This window comes from Cnephaeus nilssonii (assembly GCF_951640355.1).
Source record: "Cnephaeus nilssonii genome assembly, chromosome: 21".
In the NCBI taxonomy this organism is placed as follows: Eukaryota; Metazoa; Chordata; class Mammalia; order Chiroptera; family Vespertilionidae; genus Cnephaeus; species Cnephaeus nilssonii.
This window is the reverse complement of record NC_137092.1, coordinates 25285739-25302207: the sequence shown is the minus strand read 5'-3', so window position 1 is coordinate 25302207 and position 16469 is coordinate 25285739. Positions and strand designations below refer to the sequence as shown.

Sequence of the window (16469 nt, the reverse complement as noted above, 5' to 3'; positions counted from 1 at the left end):
CTTTAATAGAGCTATTTTTTTAAATGGTGGCTACTTGGAGTTTGCCTATACCTAAAATCACCCTAAAATGTAATTGGTAAAAAGATACTAGTGGATACAGGCTCATTTTTTAGTTAATAGTTTTGAACGGAATATCATTTATTAAGGTTAAATGAAAGGTGAACTTTGAGGATCAGCTTTTGGTTTAATATTTACAAGTTAACTGAGTTAGGAGATACTATGAGATTGGAAGCAAGATGTGGGAAGAGTAAAGGCGTGATGGGAAGGAGTGGGATGCAGTAGAGCGAGCATGTATGAAAGCAAGCCTGAAGGAAAGTGGAACGAAAAATAACTAGCTGAGGAGTTAACAAATACACTAGAGACTAGAGACCCTTAAAAGGCACAGAGATCGGGGCGGGGCGGGGGATGGACAATGGGGGGATAAGGACACATATGTAAGGTCAATAAAGAAAGAAAGAAAGAAAAAAAGGCACAGAGATCAACATAAAACAGCCCAGCTAGAGGCGCCCTCTGGAGGAGGAGACTGTTGCTGTTGTGGAGACTGGAAGTCTGACCATGAGAAACAAGTAAGACTTGGTGAGGCTGCGCAGGAAGCCTTCTCGGTGCTTCCACCTCCCGGATGGGTCATTTTCAGAGTGCTATAGACACACAGTAGTGATCATCGCTCACTTGTTCAAGTGGCCCGAGGGAGAGAAGAGAGGGAATATCCAAGAGTGTAATCATGGCGCTCCACATGTCTAGTGTCCTAGGACACGGTGTGGAGATGAAGGGGCAGGGGAAAGAACAGACAAGGACGAGCGGCTCTCCCATCGGCCGCAGAAAAAGGGCCACATCTGGTCTTAACCTGGAGGGAACCACGCACATACCTCTAGCAGGAGCCTCCCAGGGAACGTGTAGGAGGAAGGAAACTGCTAGTGCATAGTAACCCAGGTTTGGGCACAATAAAGAGCTCCCCCTTTGGTTCTGTGGGTCTGTTAGTAGACAGTGCCTCCCTTTGGGGAAGTCAAGTCTGCTTCCTCTCACAGGTGCCTCCCTCTCACTGAAGGGAAACCGCTTAAGGAGAGGCCCTGGAGCCTCCACAGGCCACAGAAACAACAAATCTTGTCCAGATACCAAGCCTGGAACCTATACTAGATCAGGACAGAGGTGCTGAGACGCATGACCTCAGAACTTGATTCTAACAGCCAGGGGGGTGGGGGACCCCAACACGTTTCATTGAAGCAGTCAAATGTTACACTTTTATCCAGATTGGGAATATGTGTTCATGGATATTTTCATCTTTGGAACAGGTGGTTTGAAATGCAAATAAAGTACTAAGTGTCAGAGCTGTATCCTAGCAGTAGCTACTTTGCAAACGTTACCATGGCACCAATTCAACAGTGTTCTTAGAAGCAGCCACACCTCGGCAAGTTCTTTCTAACTTAGGACAGCAAAGTTCAAGCGAACCAACAGACACACAGCAGCGTGAAAGAGTCCTGAACCGATACAAAAGGTGAATCTTTACAGTACAACTGTCGTCTGAAGCTATTTGAAACAGGGCCTCGAATTTAAAGAGGGAAAGAGAAGAAAATGGACCATCTCCCAGAACACCTGGAGTGTGATCCACGCCTGGAGACAAAATGACGGTAATTATAATTGCTAGCATTTGTTTTTAGCTGCTAACAGATTGCACACAGATTGGGAAAGGCAAACTCCATTCTCCCATTACTCCAGTGCAAACTGTGCTTTAGCAGCGCTCGCGAATCCTAGCTGGTGAAAATAAAGCAGACTGTCTCATTTATGTTAAAGTCAGGCAAGCCGTCCCCCCACGGCCGGCCGCAGTCCAGGGGCCACTCACAACCGGATGACAGAGCTGGTTATGCAGGTCTCTACTCCTCACTGCCCACAGACCTGCGTTTCCCAAGCACAGACAAAGCAGAAGGAAAAGGACTAGGTGTGGACACAGACAATAGGGTGGTGAAGGCCTGGGGCAGGGGGCAGGGAGGAGGGAGGAGGGCGGGCTAGTAGGGGTCAAGAGGGGGGAGGAACATATGTAATACTTTCAACAATAAAGATTTATTTTTAATATATTTTTTATTATTGATAGTATTACAGATATCTCCCATTCCCCTCCCCCTTTACCTCCTTTCTCCCAGCCCCTACCCCCTACCCCCAGGTCTTCACTACCCTATTGCCCTTGTCCATGGGCTATGCATACAAGTACATAAGTTTTTTGGTTTATCTCTTCTCGTCCCCCAACTCCATATAAAGATTTACTTTTTTAAAAAGAAAGAAAAGGACTAGGGCAGTGATGGCGAACCTATGACACGCATGTCAGCACTGACACGCGTAGCCATTTCTGATGACACGCGGCCGCTGAGGCAGCCGCATGCCGAGGATGAAACATTTGCTGCTCCTGAGGATGAAACATTTGCGAAATAATGTTTTTTCCTCAAAGTGACACACTACCCGAGTTATGCTCAGTTTTTTGGCGAAGTTTGACACACCAAGCTCAAAAGGTTGCCCATCACTGGACTAGGTGATAGGGACACAGGATGTTGGGGAAACAGGTCTTAGTCAACCCACCTGTGACCAATCAAGGTTCCTGAGGTAGGTCCTGGGCTAACCAGAGCATGTCTCTGCCTGATTAGGGGAGAATGAAAGGACAGACACCAAAAGTTAATACAAGACAGTCTGTGATCGGTGGCTAATTGATATGAACCACAAATTGTGCCAGAGTTCAAAGGGGCCAGGAGTTCTTTCCTGCTCCTCTTCAGATGAGAGAGATCAAAGAACAATCCCAAATGAAGACTGAAACAGTGAAGCCCTCGCCAAGAGGGAGTCACGGCTGGGTGACACTGAAGAGTTCGCTATCAGCAAGAAGGAAACTCCAGAGCTCCCTCCATGACACAGGAAGGCGCAGTCCTCAGACCTCCTTACAGATGGTAATGAGGCGCCATCCGCTGCTAAAACAGCCGTAGGAGAGGAAGAGTGCAAAGGAGGGAGTGCTGGGGTTTCCAGGCTGCCTTTATCTCAAAGACACAAAGACCTCTGCGTCCCAAAAGGGTGATTCTGGGACCATTATATAGAGTTAACTCCACTCACCACCACCCCACCCCAAAAAAAAGCAGAAAAGGGCTTCTTGGTACCGCTTCCATAATATTTTAGCCAAATCAATCTACCGTAAGTTTCTATGGGTGAATTGAAATTGTAATTTGAGTAGTAACCTGGCTATCAGGTGTGCCACCCAATGGCAGGCCAGATCCAGGGCACAATGGTCAAAACAGAGTGAGACTTTGGGCTTGGTTTCAGCAAGTTTTGATATTCAGAGAGACCCAGTTCCATGGGTAAGACCGAGAGAGCAGGGATGCTGGGAGAAAACAACGCTCAGGATCAGGGTGAGATGGTGTCAGGTCCCAGGGGGTCCGCCTGTTGCCAAGGGTTAAGCAGAAAGAGTCCAGGGCCGCGAGGAAAAGCTGTGCCAGGTCTAGGAAGCCTCAGGGCAGGAATTCCGTTGCAGCAGGAAAATGCAACGCTTAGGAGGAAACTGAGGCAACCCCCCCCAATCCTGCAGACTAAGTTGACATGACAGAGGTTGGGAGGAGTCTGGAGTATGATGGGTGTGGTGCCCAGGGTTACTGCTGAGAGACTAGCCATGAGGATGATGGTGACATGAGTAAAGCGGTCACATTCCATCTAGAGCTGGATTGAGGCCCTAAAATATTTTCTGCCCAAGATGGGATTATACAAGGAACTCTGCAGGTTTCAGCCTGGAGATAAATACAGCAATGACTGAGGGGATCTGGGAATGTAATTCTCCTAGGAAGTGATGTGAGAAAGTTTGATCTAGTAATGTGACTTCTAGTGATCTACATTAAAGAAAAGAGTCAATTATATGAACGATTTATTTAAAGAAATATTCATCAAAGTGTTACTTATAATAATAACAATAGGCAAGAACCTGAATGCTATAGTTATGTAATAAGACACTAATTAGCCAAAGCCGGTTTGGCTCAGTGGATAGAGCGTCAGCCTGCGGACTGAAGGGTCCCAGGTTCGATTCCGGTCAAGGGCACGTACATTGGTTGTGGGCACATCCCCAGTGGGGGGCGTGCAGGAGGCAGCTGATTGATGATTCTCTCTCATCGATGTTTCTAACTCTCTATCTCTCTCCCTTCCTCTCTGTAAAAAATCAATAAAATATATTTTTTTTAAAAAAGACACTAATTAGGCGTGGATACTGTGCTTTTTGAAGAATTTTAACAACATAGGAAAATGTTCATGACACAATACTAAGTGAAAAAGCAAATGTAAAACATGGCTTTATTTATGTTGGGCACAACAAGCACACGTAGCAAAAAGACTGGAGGGAATAGACCTGTCGATGGTAATGGAAATGGAAACTGATACAAACTGGCATGAGTTTTTATTTCTCCTTTATGTATCTGTATTACAAAAAACTCTACAAGAAACATGTAACACTTACATAATAAAAAGTTATTTTACAATATTTTTAAACTATATTATAATGCCTATGTTGTTGCTTTGGAATAATGATAACTGAAGAAATATTTTTAAAGGAAAAATAATTACCTAAAGATCTTAACAGTTCAGTTTTAACATCCCAGAAACTATCTGAAATATCCTAAGAACCCTATTGCTTTTAGAATAGTAAAGTTTCCAAATTGCTCTAACAAGACCCACCCACTGGAAATAAAACGCTCAAAAGTTGATGAATGAATATCTATGACCCAAAGAATACTCACCTGGGACTTCTACAAGAAGTCTCTGGTGGGGGTGGGATGAGGGCATGCGACAGGGAGTAGGGGAGGCTGGGGGAAGGTCAATGGGGGGAAAAAAGGAGATATATGTACTACTATATGTAATACTTTAAACAATTTTTAAAAAAGAAAAAAAAATACTTATTAAAAAAAAAAGAAGTCTCTAGCAACTACCATTGAGATTCCATGATCATATTCCCCAAAGGATAACCACTTCCAACTTATTGTCAACTAGAGGCCCGGTGCACAAAATTCGTGCACTGGGGGGGGGGCGGTGTTCCTCAGCCCCGCCTGTGCCCTCTCACAGTCTGGGAGCCCTCGGGGGATATCTAAGCCGGCAGTCAGACATCCTTAATGCCGCGGAGGCGGGACAGGCTCCCGTCACAGCCTCTACACCCAGCCCAGGGCTTCTGGCTGAGCAGCACTCCCCCTGTAGGAGCTCACTGACCACCAGGGGGCAGCTCCTACATTGAGAGTCTGTCCCCTGGTGGTCTGTGCACATCATAGCAACCAGTCGTTCCACCATTCGGTCGATTTGCATATTAGCCTTTTATTACATAGGATGATTAGAAGAAATAGCTGATTTGAGATGCAAGCACATGCAACACCTCTTCATGATATGCTAGACACTATCATATTTGGAAAAGAGACAAAGAACATTACAAACAAATGCAAAACCCTGTTTATTTCTTTGGACTTCCCTACACAATAATCATCTAGATAACCCTAGGACTTATACTATTACTATTGAGAGCTAAGTGTTTATCAAGACCTTACTATGTGTTGGACCCATAATAAAACATTGTGTATTTATCTATCATTCAATCCTCAAGATAACCTTATGCGGTAGGAACTATTCTGAGCCTCATTTTACAGACAAGGAAGCTCCCTGATGTTAAATAACTTGCCAAAAATCACTTAGCTGGTACGTGGCAGGGCCCTGATTTGCAACAGGTCTGTTTCTAGAACTTTCACCATTAACCCATTTGCTCTACTGCCTCAGAATCTATGAAACAGGTAATGTATAATGCCTCCTCCCTCTTCTTAGGAGTCTCAAAAAAGCTGAATCCTGAGCTTTCTAATCTATGGATATGTATCATTATCCTTTAGACTCAAAATGCTACCATGGTTATTATACCACCTGCTTTAAAGAAAAATATGACTCAGTAAATTAATGTGCTGTCTTTAGTTCTTCCTGCACTGGTTTTACATATATTCTCTCTTCCTTGCTTAGGATTCCAGCTAGAAGACGCTAAAACTAGCAATGGAGCCATTATATGAGGAATACCTAGCAAATCGTGGAACCATAGTAAAACCTTATTACTGGCTAAGCTTCTCTCTAGATTGCTCTAATTGTCCTTACCATATTCGGACAGGCGAAGAAGCAAGAGTTTCCTACACAGAATTTTACCAGATTTTTGGATTCCCTTATGGACCAACCTATCCTCAAACAAAACACCTCACATTTTATGAACTGAAAACTTCTACTGGAAGCCTGGTGCAAAAGGGCCATGCGAGCAGTTGCACTACGAATAATACCCATCCAGAATCAATGCTGTTTGAGACGAACGGTTATTTTGACTGGGCCATATACCACAACGACGGCATCCGGCACATCATTCTGTATTCCACCCACTCCCCTTGTAATGAAGCTGACCACTGCTGCATCAGCAAGATGTACAGTTTCCTGACAACGTACCCAGATGTCACTCTTAGTATCTACTTCTCTCAGCTCTATCACACTGACCCTGATTTTCCTGCCTCGGCCTGGAACCGTGAAGCTCTCCGGAGCCTAGCTAGTCTCTGGCCGAAGGTCACTTTGAGCCCAATAAGTGGTGGGATCTGGCATTTTCTCCTCAACAACTTTGTGAGCGGTGTCTTGGGATCAACTGTTTCCCAACCCATTTTGACTGGGAGAGCACTGGCGGACAGGCACAATGCGTATGAAATCAATGCCATAACAGGGGTGAAACCTTACTTCACTGATGTTCTCCCCCAGACAAAAGAGGATCCGAATGTAACAGCTCAGGCGGCTTTAGAAAGCTACCCTTTCATCAATGCCTTTCCTGGACAGTCTCCTCAAGTGACAAGTGGACAATCACAAGCCAATCTGACACCAGACCTCAGGGTTCCTGTCGTGTTTGTGCTGGTGCCCTTCCGAGACCTACCACCAATCCATGTGGGTCAAAGCCCGTATAAACCCAGGAATGTTGTAAGGCATTTAAATATGCCTCTGATGTCATCCCAGGAAACCAAGGATCTCAGAAGGCCTCCCATGGCAATGCCAGTGGAGACGATGGCAATCACAGAACAGTCTGGAAGTAGCAGCAAGGCAGATGAAAAGAAGAAGAAAAAGAAAGGGAAGAAATAAAATCAACATTCCTGCAAACAACTACCGAAGACTTAGAAGATAGCCAACAAGAATCTGGAAACTTTCTCTCTTGGGTATGATACACTATAGGCAAAACCTGAATTATTTACCAGCTTAACTATTATAAAGCTACACTATTTTAAACATAATTCAAAATGTTTCTTTAAGCAACTTATTATCTTTCCTTTATTTTGAAAATGACAGTACCCAAGTGAAGCCATTAGTACCTCGCTAATATTTTGGTGTAAACAAGAAAATGTCATTATTCCGGTCTACCCATATCATCTTGCCACTGAAAATGCCTATGGACCAAACAGCTTCCTAAGTTGGTTTCAGTACTAAAATTGACTATAAAGTTGGAAAACAGCCTGAAGTTACACTCAGTACTGTTTGCAAAAGCAAACCAGTGATTTTCCATTACTTGTTCGTTGTGGACAGAAGATTATAGGCAGCTTTTTTTTTTTTTTTCTAAAGTGGTTCAAAATACTTCTGTGTGGGGAAAAAGCTCTTTTGCTAATTGATTAGCTATAGCTACAGAAATTGATTTTTGAAATGTAGCCACGTGCTGGGTTTGATCTTTCCCAGCGCAGACCTATGCCTCCTGAGTGGATGATAGAGGCAGGTGACACCTGAGACTCTCCAAGGTTCCTTCCCTCACACACCGTGTAATATGCAAGCCCCTCTCACTGGCTTTCAAGGCTCCTCCTCTACCACCCTGTTGCCCTGTCTCATCAGCAAGATTGTAAATTCCTATAGGTCAAGCGCTGTCTCTTTCACTTATTTAGTTTCCCTTTAGGATCTAGCACCATATCCAGGCAAAATATGGGTAGCAAGGCTGTGAATCCACATCTCAGAACTTTACCAATCCCTGCTCCCCGACATTTCTTCTCCATTCCAGCCAAGTGGCCACTTAACTCTCCTGCAATAGACATATTTTTTTGTTGTTGTTAGCATCCATTCCTCCTCCTTCTGACATAGCTCCCCAGTGCATAATTGGTTCTAGTTCTCTTTTTTTCTGACCACTTCTTTTTCACCAGTGCATATCTATATCTTGTCTTAAACTCTTGTTCAAAACACAATTCTAGGAGTGCTCTTTAACCCTCTGAGCATGTGCATTAAATCACATTTGCTGCCTCACTTACCTCTTAAAAGAAAAGAAAAATGTTTAAAATAGGAATGTCTGTTATGATTAAAATAAATAAAAATTTTAAAAGAAATTTCTATTGTTAACCTGAAATTTTTTATAGACTTATGAGAATACTAGTGGCCTGGTGCACGAAATTTGTGCACATTAAAAGGGAATTAATTAGAGGAAATATTTTAATATTGCTATTTGCCCTTTCTCTATAATAGAAGTGGCAGAGATGAAAGAAAATTAGTAAAATGTATATGAAAATCTTCCTCCTGTCAGAGTCTGGGGCATGCCATAGGACCCAGAGTCAAGTCCCCACCCACCCGCACACACCTCGAAATCACGCGAGACAAAAGACCCAGCCGGCCCCACCCCCATTGGGTGAGATCCAGACCCAGCCGGCCCCACCCCCGTCAAGCCCCACTGGGCGGGGGGGTGTAGCCTCAGGGCCCCCAACAAGCCCGTGGGCAGAAGGCACAGCTTCAGGTCCCCCGGCCTGGTGCCAGGAGGGAGACACAGCCTCAGGTCCCCCAGAGCATGTCGGGTGGGGGGCACAGCCTGAGGTTCCCCAGCCCGGCGCCGGGGCGGGGGGTACAGCCTCAGGTCCCCCAACCCAGGACAGAGGGTGCAGCCTGAGGTCCCAGGCCTGGCACCAGGGCAAGGGGTGCGCCTTGAGGTCCCCCGTCAAGCCCCGCCGGGTGGGGGGCACGGCCTTAGGTCCCCTGTCAAGCCCTGCCAGGTGGACAGGGAGCACAGCCACAGGTCCCCCACCCTGGCCCAGCACCACGCAGCCTTAGGTCTCTGCTGATCACTCGTTACGGGAGCCCTGCCTCTGCTGTGGGTGCAGCCATCTAGTGTTACAGGAACCCAGCCTCCACTGTGCGTGCCGCCATCTTGTGACGGCGTGAGGGTCAATTTGCATGTTACCTCTTTATTACACTGAGTGGCCAGATTATTATGATCTCTGAACACATAATAATCTGGCCACTCAGTGTATACCCTATATAATAAAGGGCTAATATGCAAATTGTCCCCTCAACCAGGAGTTCGACTAGCAGGCAGGCTGGCCAACCGCCCATGTCCCCTCCCCCTGGCCAGACCCCACCCATGCACGAATTCATGCACCAGGCCTCTAATTTATATATATATATATATATATATATATATATATATATATATATATATATATATATACATACACACACACACACACACACACACACACACACACACATACACACACACACACTGAGTGGCCAGATTATTATGTGTTCAGAGATCATAATAATCTGTCCACTCAGTGTATATAGGATAATTATTTTTTTGGATATATATTAATTGTTATTTAAAGAGATACTTTTAAAGTTTAGTAGATCATAAAACCATGTCAACAATTTGGGGTGTAGAGTTAAAAAAAAAAAGACCCCAACATGACAAATGCAGCATCTCTGATCACTATCAGAGTAGATCCAGGTGGGCAACTCCGCTAATGGCGTCAGCAAGTCTGGGAGGCCAGGGAGAGGCTCTGAAGCTTCTTGCAGTGGGAGAGTCCTGCCCAAAATGTTTAACTCACAAAATGAAATGCTATGCATCTGTGGACTCCTCAAAAAAAAAAAAGTAGATCCAATTAGTTGCCAAGAAATCTATCTCCAAAGTGGTGAAGAAGACCACAATATCAATCAAGCTATAAAGGATCCAGTTAGAAACACAGTCTGAAATTTATGGTGAATTTGTATTTCAAATGTGAACCTGGATACCAAGTATTTAACAAAAGGAGAGATGTTGCAAGAACTATAGAAAAGAAAAGTGCTTGGGGCATTTAAACCTTGTACTAGTTAGATAAGACTGGGGCTAGGAAGAGGAATGTTACTGAGAGATCTAAAAAAGGCAGGGAGGTATAGCCCAAGACACTGAGTAGGGTGGGGGAGGGAATCATTACCTTGGTAAATCTAACATGGTCCAGGGTTTGACTCTCAGTTTTGTAAGTTCAGCTACTACTTAGTCAATACAGAGAGAATGGATTTATTAACCAGGAGCAGACCTGGATTAACAGAGCTCCCAAGAATGACAAGTAAAAGCAGAAAGCTAATGTACTAATTTCCAGTGAGACTTACAACTGGATATGCAACCACATATTCAAGTTGTCCGGCCTACACAGCTTTTACCATGCAGATAAACTACATGAGAAGCTACTATAATTAGAAGTTTACTTTGAGGGTTAGAAGAGCTCATTAAGTGATTCAAATGTTAGTGCTTTCAGTCTCTGCTTCCCAGGGTTAGACATCTGCCACTTGAAATGAAATGGTGTGATATACACACGGGCACCTGTCCATGGACAGTATTTACTAGTAGGTGGGCCCAGAATGTTCATCAAGCTACAATTTAATCCTGCTGGCCTGGGAGCAAATCCTATCTCTTTAAACTGTTGTTACATCTCTTTTTTGATTCATAGTGCATGCAAACCAAAATGTTTAACTCACAACATGGAATGTTATTCATCTTATTTCCAAGAGTTTTAAGGAAAGCTGCATGATAGCCTATACTAATTAAAATTTGTAAAATAATATTATTACTACCTAACATTTACTGAGAGCTACATGTCATTTTTCTAAGTATTTACATGTATAACTCATTTAATCCAATCATCCTATCAGGCAGGTGTTTCAAATATGAACCTGGTATATAACAAAGAGAGAAATGCTGCCAGAACTATAGAAAAGTGTTCAGGCAGTTAAATTTTTGTACTGGTTCGATAAGACTGGGACTAGGAAGAAGAATGTTAGACAAGTCATGAGTCCAAGCCAATACTGTCAAGCCTTAAACAAGAGACTATTAAGAGAGCATAAAGATACATGGCCCTAGGCAAGTAGCTTCTATGTCCTTGTCTGTAAAACAAGAGACGTGAGCATTTTTAAGGTTCCTTTCAACCCTATCTGCTCTAACATGGCATTTACCAGAGCAATAGTTCCATGAAGTGATTGAAAACAAAAGCTTCCAAATCTGACTGTTGTGTTTCCCATACCAGTCTGCTACGGGCTCGTTATCATTGGCTGAGTTACCCAATCTCTCTGAGCCTTAATTTTCTCATTCATAAAATGGGAACACTTAATTCCTAGGTCCTAGAGCTAATCTGAGGATTAACAGTTAACTGCCACGCGATATCTTGAATTTAATTTAAAAAGGTCTGCCGCTGGCGTCTATAGACCCTTATGGTGTACAAATGGTTAAATAAAATAAGTACAATAAAGAGCATGCTCACCAAGTGTCTAACAATAAACACTCATCAAGTGGTTGCTATTATTAATAAAATATTAATAGGATGATAGTAGAAGAGGATAGGAATTGTAAGATCTTCCAAATTCTATCAAAACTATAGTCTGAGATGACTACTTTCTATAAGAAGTAAAAGTATGTTTCTAGAATTTGTGACAATCAGGTTAGGAGGAGAAAAAATGTTGATTTTAATATTTTGCTTAAATATTTAATAGCAGCAATGAGAAAAGCCATTGTTCCATGGTCATGGAAGTAACTAAAATAATTGTGAGAAATTATTTTTTGCAACTTCTTGTCAATAAATTGGCAATCTAGATGAAATGCATGATTTACTAGGAAAATATAACTTCTAAGTTTGACAAAAAGAAGAAGAAAGCCAAACAAATCGATAACCACAGAAGATAAATATGATCAAAGATCTACCTCTCAAAATATTAGCAAGCCCAGATAATTTTGTGAGCACATTCTATAACTTTCAAAGAAATAATAGCACAGAAACTTTCTATTATTCAAACTATTCCAGAGCACAGAAAAAAAAGAGGTGGAAATCTTCTCAATTCATCTTACAAAGCTAGACTAACCCTAACATCAAAACCACATAAAGACAGCACAAAGAAATAAAATTATGAACCAATATGACTTATACATATAGACTCTGAAATCATATAAACAAAATAAATACTACTTGAATTTAGCAAGCAATTAAAATAGTAACCAAATAGAGTTTACTCTAGAAATGTGGGAATGGTTCAGTACAGAAAAATATAGCAATATAATTCATTACATTCATAAACTAAAAGGTCAAAAACTACATGATTTTTATCATTAGATCCTCCCAAAAAGCATTTGATAATTTCCATCATCATGCCTAAAGATCATGAAGCAATAGAAAATATAAACTGGTAAAATACCAAAGACATTTCCATTACAACAGAAACAAAGAAGAGAAGCCTACTGTTCCCCAATTTTTTAATACTGTTTTGAAAGTCTAGCTAATGCAATAAGATAAGAAAAATAAAAGTGATGTAAATATTGGAAAAGGAAATGTAAATTATTATCTCAAATATTATGCTTGTATATTGTGACAAGAAATGTTATCATTAATAACAGATCCCAGTAGTGGAAAGGAATATGGAATAAGTAAATTTTTAAATCCATAGCTTCCCTTTATATTATCATATACAGGTAAAAAAAAAAAAGTAGAGATATAGTGCCATTGACAAAAATGTTTAACACACAAGATTTATTCTTTCATTTAGCACTAAAATTTTTTCCTGATACAGGAGTACAGATTTAAATTTTTCAGTCTTTGAAGTACTGATATATAAAGAAATAAAGGTCTCACTGTAAAACAGTCCATCCTATTACTCTACCTCAATGTGTAATCATAAAATTATGTAAAGCTAAAATTAATCACAAAGAAAAAACTTGATGTTTTCAAAGTTGGTGGTTTCAACACAGAACAAGTTTATTTGATATTAAGTAAAGTCATTAAACCATAATATAGTCTACAGGTAATATGCTAAAAAATATTTTTCTATTGTAGTAATTATGTTGCTAGAGAAGCATGAAATTAAATCATCATTACCGGAACTGAAATTTATTTATTTTATATTTATAACACGTTTGACATATTCGATTAACATTGAGTTCATTGCCATTTCAAATAATAATCCTGCCAGGCTGCAGGATTTAAGGTCTTGGTGTCTTAAGTATTTAGTGGCAAGTCTGGGGAAAAGAAGCACAATGTAGATAAGAGTACTTGGATTAAAATATATGAAAGGAAAAACCTATTATAGGATAATTTTATCAAAATACTTTCTAACTAAAATGATCTTTTGCTGTTTGCATCATCACAGAAAATAAAAAGAAGCTATATACTCTCATGCAGCATTAACCTCAAAATTCTGATTCAGTCTTACTTTAGTAATGAACCAAACCAAGTTATTTGCACAATAAAAAAAAAAAATGTCTTAAAGCCCTATGGATCCTTTATTTCAAGGATAAGCATTTCTTTGGAAAATTAAAATAGGGAGAATACTGTTATCCACAATGAATGAAGTACCATGATTAACATAAGAAATTTGTAATTTGCAAGGAAGTAGAATAATGTATATTTTCTAATGAAATGATAATTAAAGACAGGTTTCTTCACATACACAGAAATTTCCTTAATGCTTTAGGGAGGTAATTAAGGTGTTGATTAAAAAATACTCAATCTCACCCGGGCCAGTTTGGCTCTGTGGTTGGAGCATTGGCCTGAGGACAGATGGGTTCTGTTCAATTCCAGGTCAAGGGCACTTGCCTGGGTTGCAGGTTCGATCCCTAGGCACGAGTGGGAGGTGACCAATTGAGGTGTCTCTCTCCAGTCCAGGTCAATCTTTCCCCTCCCCCTCTCTCTTTCCCCACCCACACCCTCTTTCCTCCTCCCTTTCTTCCACACTCTAAAAAATCAATGAAAAAATATCCTTGGATCCTCAGGTGAGGTTTAAAAAAGAAAAACCTCAATCTCTATATATGATTCCAAAATTATTTTGTCAGCTTATTAATTCATTAAATAGAAATGTTGAGTACCTACTATGTACAAGGTATTTAGTGTGAGACAATAAAAAACACTGCATTGGAAAAGCACATTTTTTTGACACTATTACATCTCAAATGTAATACACATCACGTGGCTGAGAATTAATTGTATTTAACACATACAGAGCAAAATTCTGAGCGATCAAAAACAATTATACCCTTGAGCAACTCAATTTTTTAAATTACCCTCTCTATTCCCTTAAGTTGATTTCTACTCCACGATTCTTTCCCAGTTCTAAAATGAGATAAGCAGGAAATTTCCTAAGTAAGAACTAATACAAAAGAATAGAAATGTAAGAGAAGGGATGTATTAGCTCTTGAATCCTTGTTTCCATTTGCTCTCAATAGTGCTTCCAATGTTCAGTTTTCTCTTCAAAAATATATTGATTTAGAAGAACAAAAAGTACTATAATCTGTTCAGTTCTTACTAAAGTTAGCAAAAAATTGAAACTGAAAAAAAGAATATTAAAAATATTTATTTTAAGTTATATAATGTCATTCACCATAGTAATGATCTGATTCTTTTGGTATAAGACGTTTTTAAAATAAAGACCACCAACAGGTAGAAAAATTTTCCTTTGCTGTCTTATGACAGTCGTTGGGAGAGTTTTTACCAGCATGTTTGTTCATTAACTTGAATGTTAATTTAAAGAAATGTTGCTCTGTCACCTCAAAATCTTTTAGAAAAGTAATTTAATTGGGAAAAGAAAAATGCCACGTTACTTCTTCCCAAGCAAAGAAAATGCATTCCTGAGGTCGGTCTCTCTCTCTCTCTCTCTCTCTCTCTCTCCATATATATATATATATATATATATATATATATATATATATATATACACACACACACACACACACACACACATACATATGTATGCATATATGTCCAACAAATATTTGACATTGACCTCTTTTCTCTTCTTTTTACTGGTTCATTATTCTCAGTGTGATTCTCAAACTGCTATGCCTTTTACATTTTATTCAATTCATCAGGAATAATTGAGTACCTGAGTGTATTGAGTGCCTTCCAGACCCAAAGGAAGATACAAAAGAAATATAAGACAGCCTCTGCCCTCCAGAATCCTTCCATCTCTTCCAGGGGGCAAGGTGAAAACACAATTATCATAAAGTAATTCATTAAATGGTGCCAAAATCAATGTACAGGTAACATGCATTTCATATTTATGTAGAATTTTAGAACTGCAAAACACTTTCCTGTACTTACCCTCAGAACAATCTTGTTACGTACACTGTTAACCCCACTTGAGCAGTGAAGAATCTGAGAGTCAGAAGTTTAACTGCCGTCCCTCAATCAAATCGATCAAGGGAGAGAGTCAAGACTCAAGCCAGAATTCTAAATCTAAGCCCAGTGCTCTTTTCAATATACTCGGTACAGGAAACCAAGGATTGGGACCCTTAACAGGGCAACAGCTGGCCTTCTGCTAGAGGTGGAATTAAACCAGATCCGATAGGATGTCAGGAAAGCATAAAGCCATCTGAGTGTCCAGCCAATGTCCAAGTTAATTTTATTCTGAAAATATTTATACTTCATTGTTATACATGCACCACAGCTACCATTTCCTCAGTTTTAGTGCCTTTCCCTCCTCAGTAAGAGCTTTGCGCTCAGAAACGGGGATGTCAAATAAGATAAAAAGCTGGCCTAAAGGGATCATACAAATCTTAAATCACAAATATAAATCTTAAAGATCTGGTTTCCACTCCTTACACATTGTGTTCGCCCTCAGCACCGGAGAACCTAACTCGCCCATATCATAGCTTTTCTAGCATTCTTGCTCCACATAACCACTTATTTTAAAATGTCAGTGACCGACCCTACCCCACATACCACAGGGTCACCCCAGTTTTGCCAGCTGACCCCAACCCCTGCCCAGACACTTCCCCTCCCTCCCAATGGACACGATACCTAATGCAGGTTCTGCAGGTGCCGCCGCGGTGCTGTCACACAGCACCAAGGGATAAAATGTGACCTTTGGACTCCGTCCTTGGCACCTCCCGCTGGGCACGCAGCGCGGTTCCAAGCCCGGGAGAGGGGCTCCCCGCTCAGGCACGCAGCCGCGGGCAGCGCTAGGTCCGAAGCAACGTCTCCGACAAGTAGAAGGATGCTGGGCGCCCGGGCGTGCATCACTGCGCCCCATACTCCTGCCAACTGCAGGGGACTTGGTCTGACAACCAGTCCATCCCACCTCATAGGCAAGTCCGGCCCAGCCGGACCTTACGCAGGACCCGGATGGAGATCGCTGGCAGCGGCGGCGACAGCAAAAAACAAGGCCACCCGCCCCCAGTGTCCATCGCCGCCAACCTGAGACCTCCGAGACTGGACCGCAGAGAAGCG

General features: G+C 41.4%; 2 protein-coding genes across 2 annotated transcripts in view; one reads left to right on the top strand and one right to left on the bottom strand.

Annotated features, from left to right (window-relative positions):
- RGL1 (ral guanine nucleotide dissociation stimulator like 1) overlaps positions 1-16463 on the bottom strand; it is a 220785-nt gene extending 204322 nt beyond the window's left edge. Inside the window, exon 1 of the mRNA XM_079760833.1 lies at positions 16041-16463. The gene's annotated coding sequence lies outside the window, so the exon portion shown is untranslated. The remainder of the gene's footprint in view (positions 1-16040) is intronic.
- APOBEC4 (apolipoprotein B mRNA editing enzyme catalytic polypeptide like 4) lies at positions 5933-8043 on the top strand. The gene has a single exon (XM_079761650.1). The coding sequence runs from the start codon at positions 6025-6027 to the stop codon at positions 7129-7131; it is 1107 nt and encodes a 368-aa protein (XP_079617776.1). The 5' UTR covers positions 5933-6024; the 3' UTR covers positions 7132-8043.
- Positions 16464-16469: the final 6 nt, after the last annotated feature.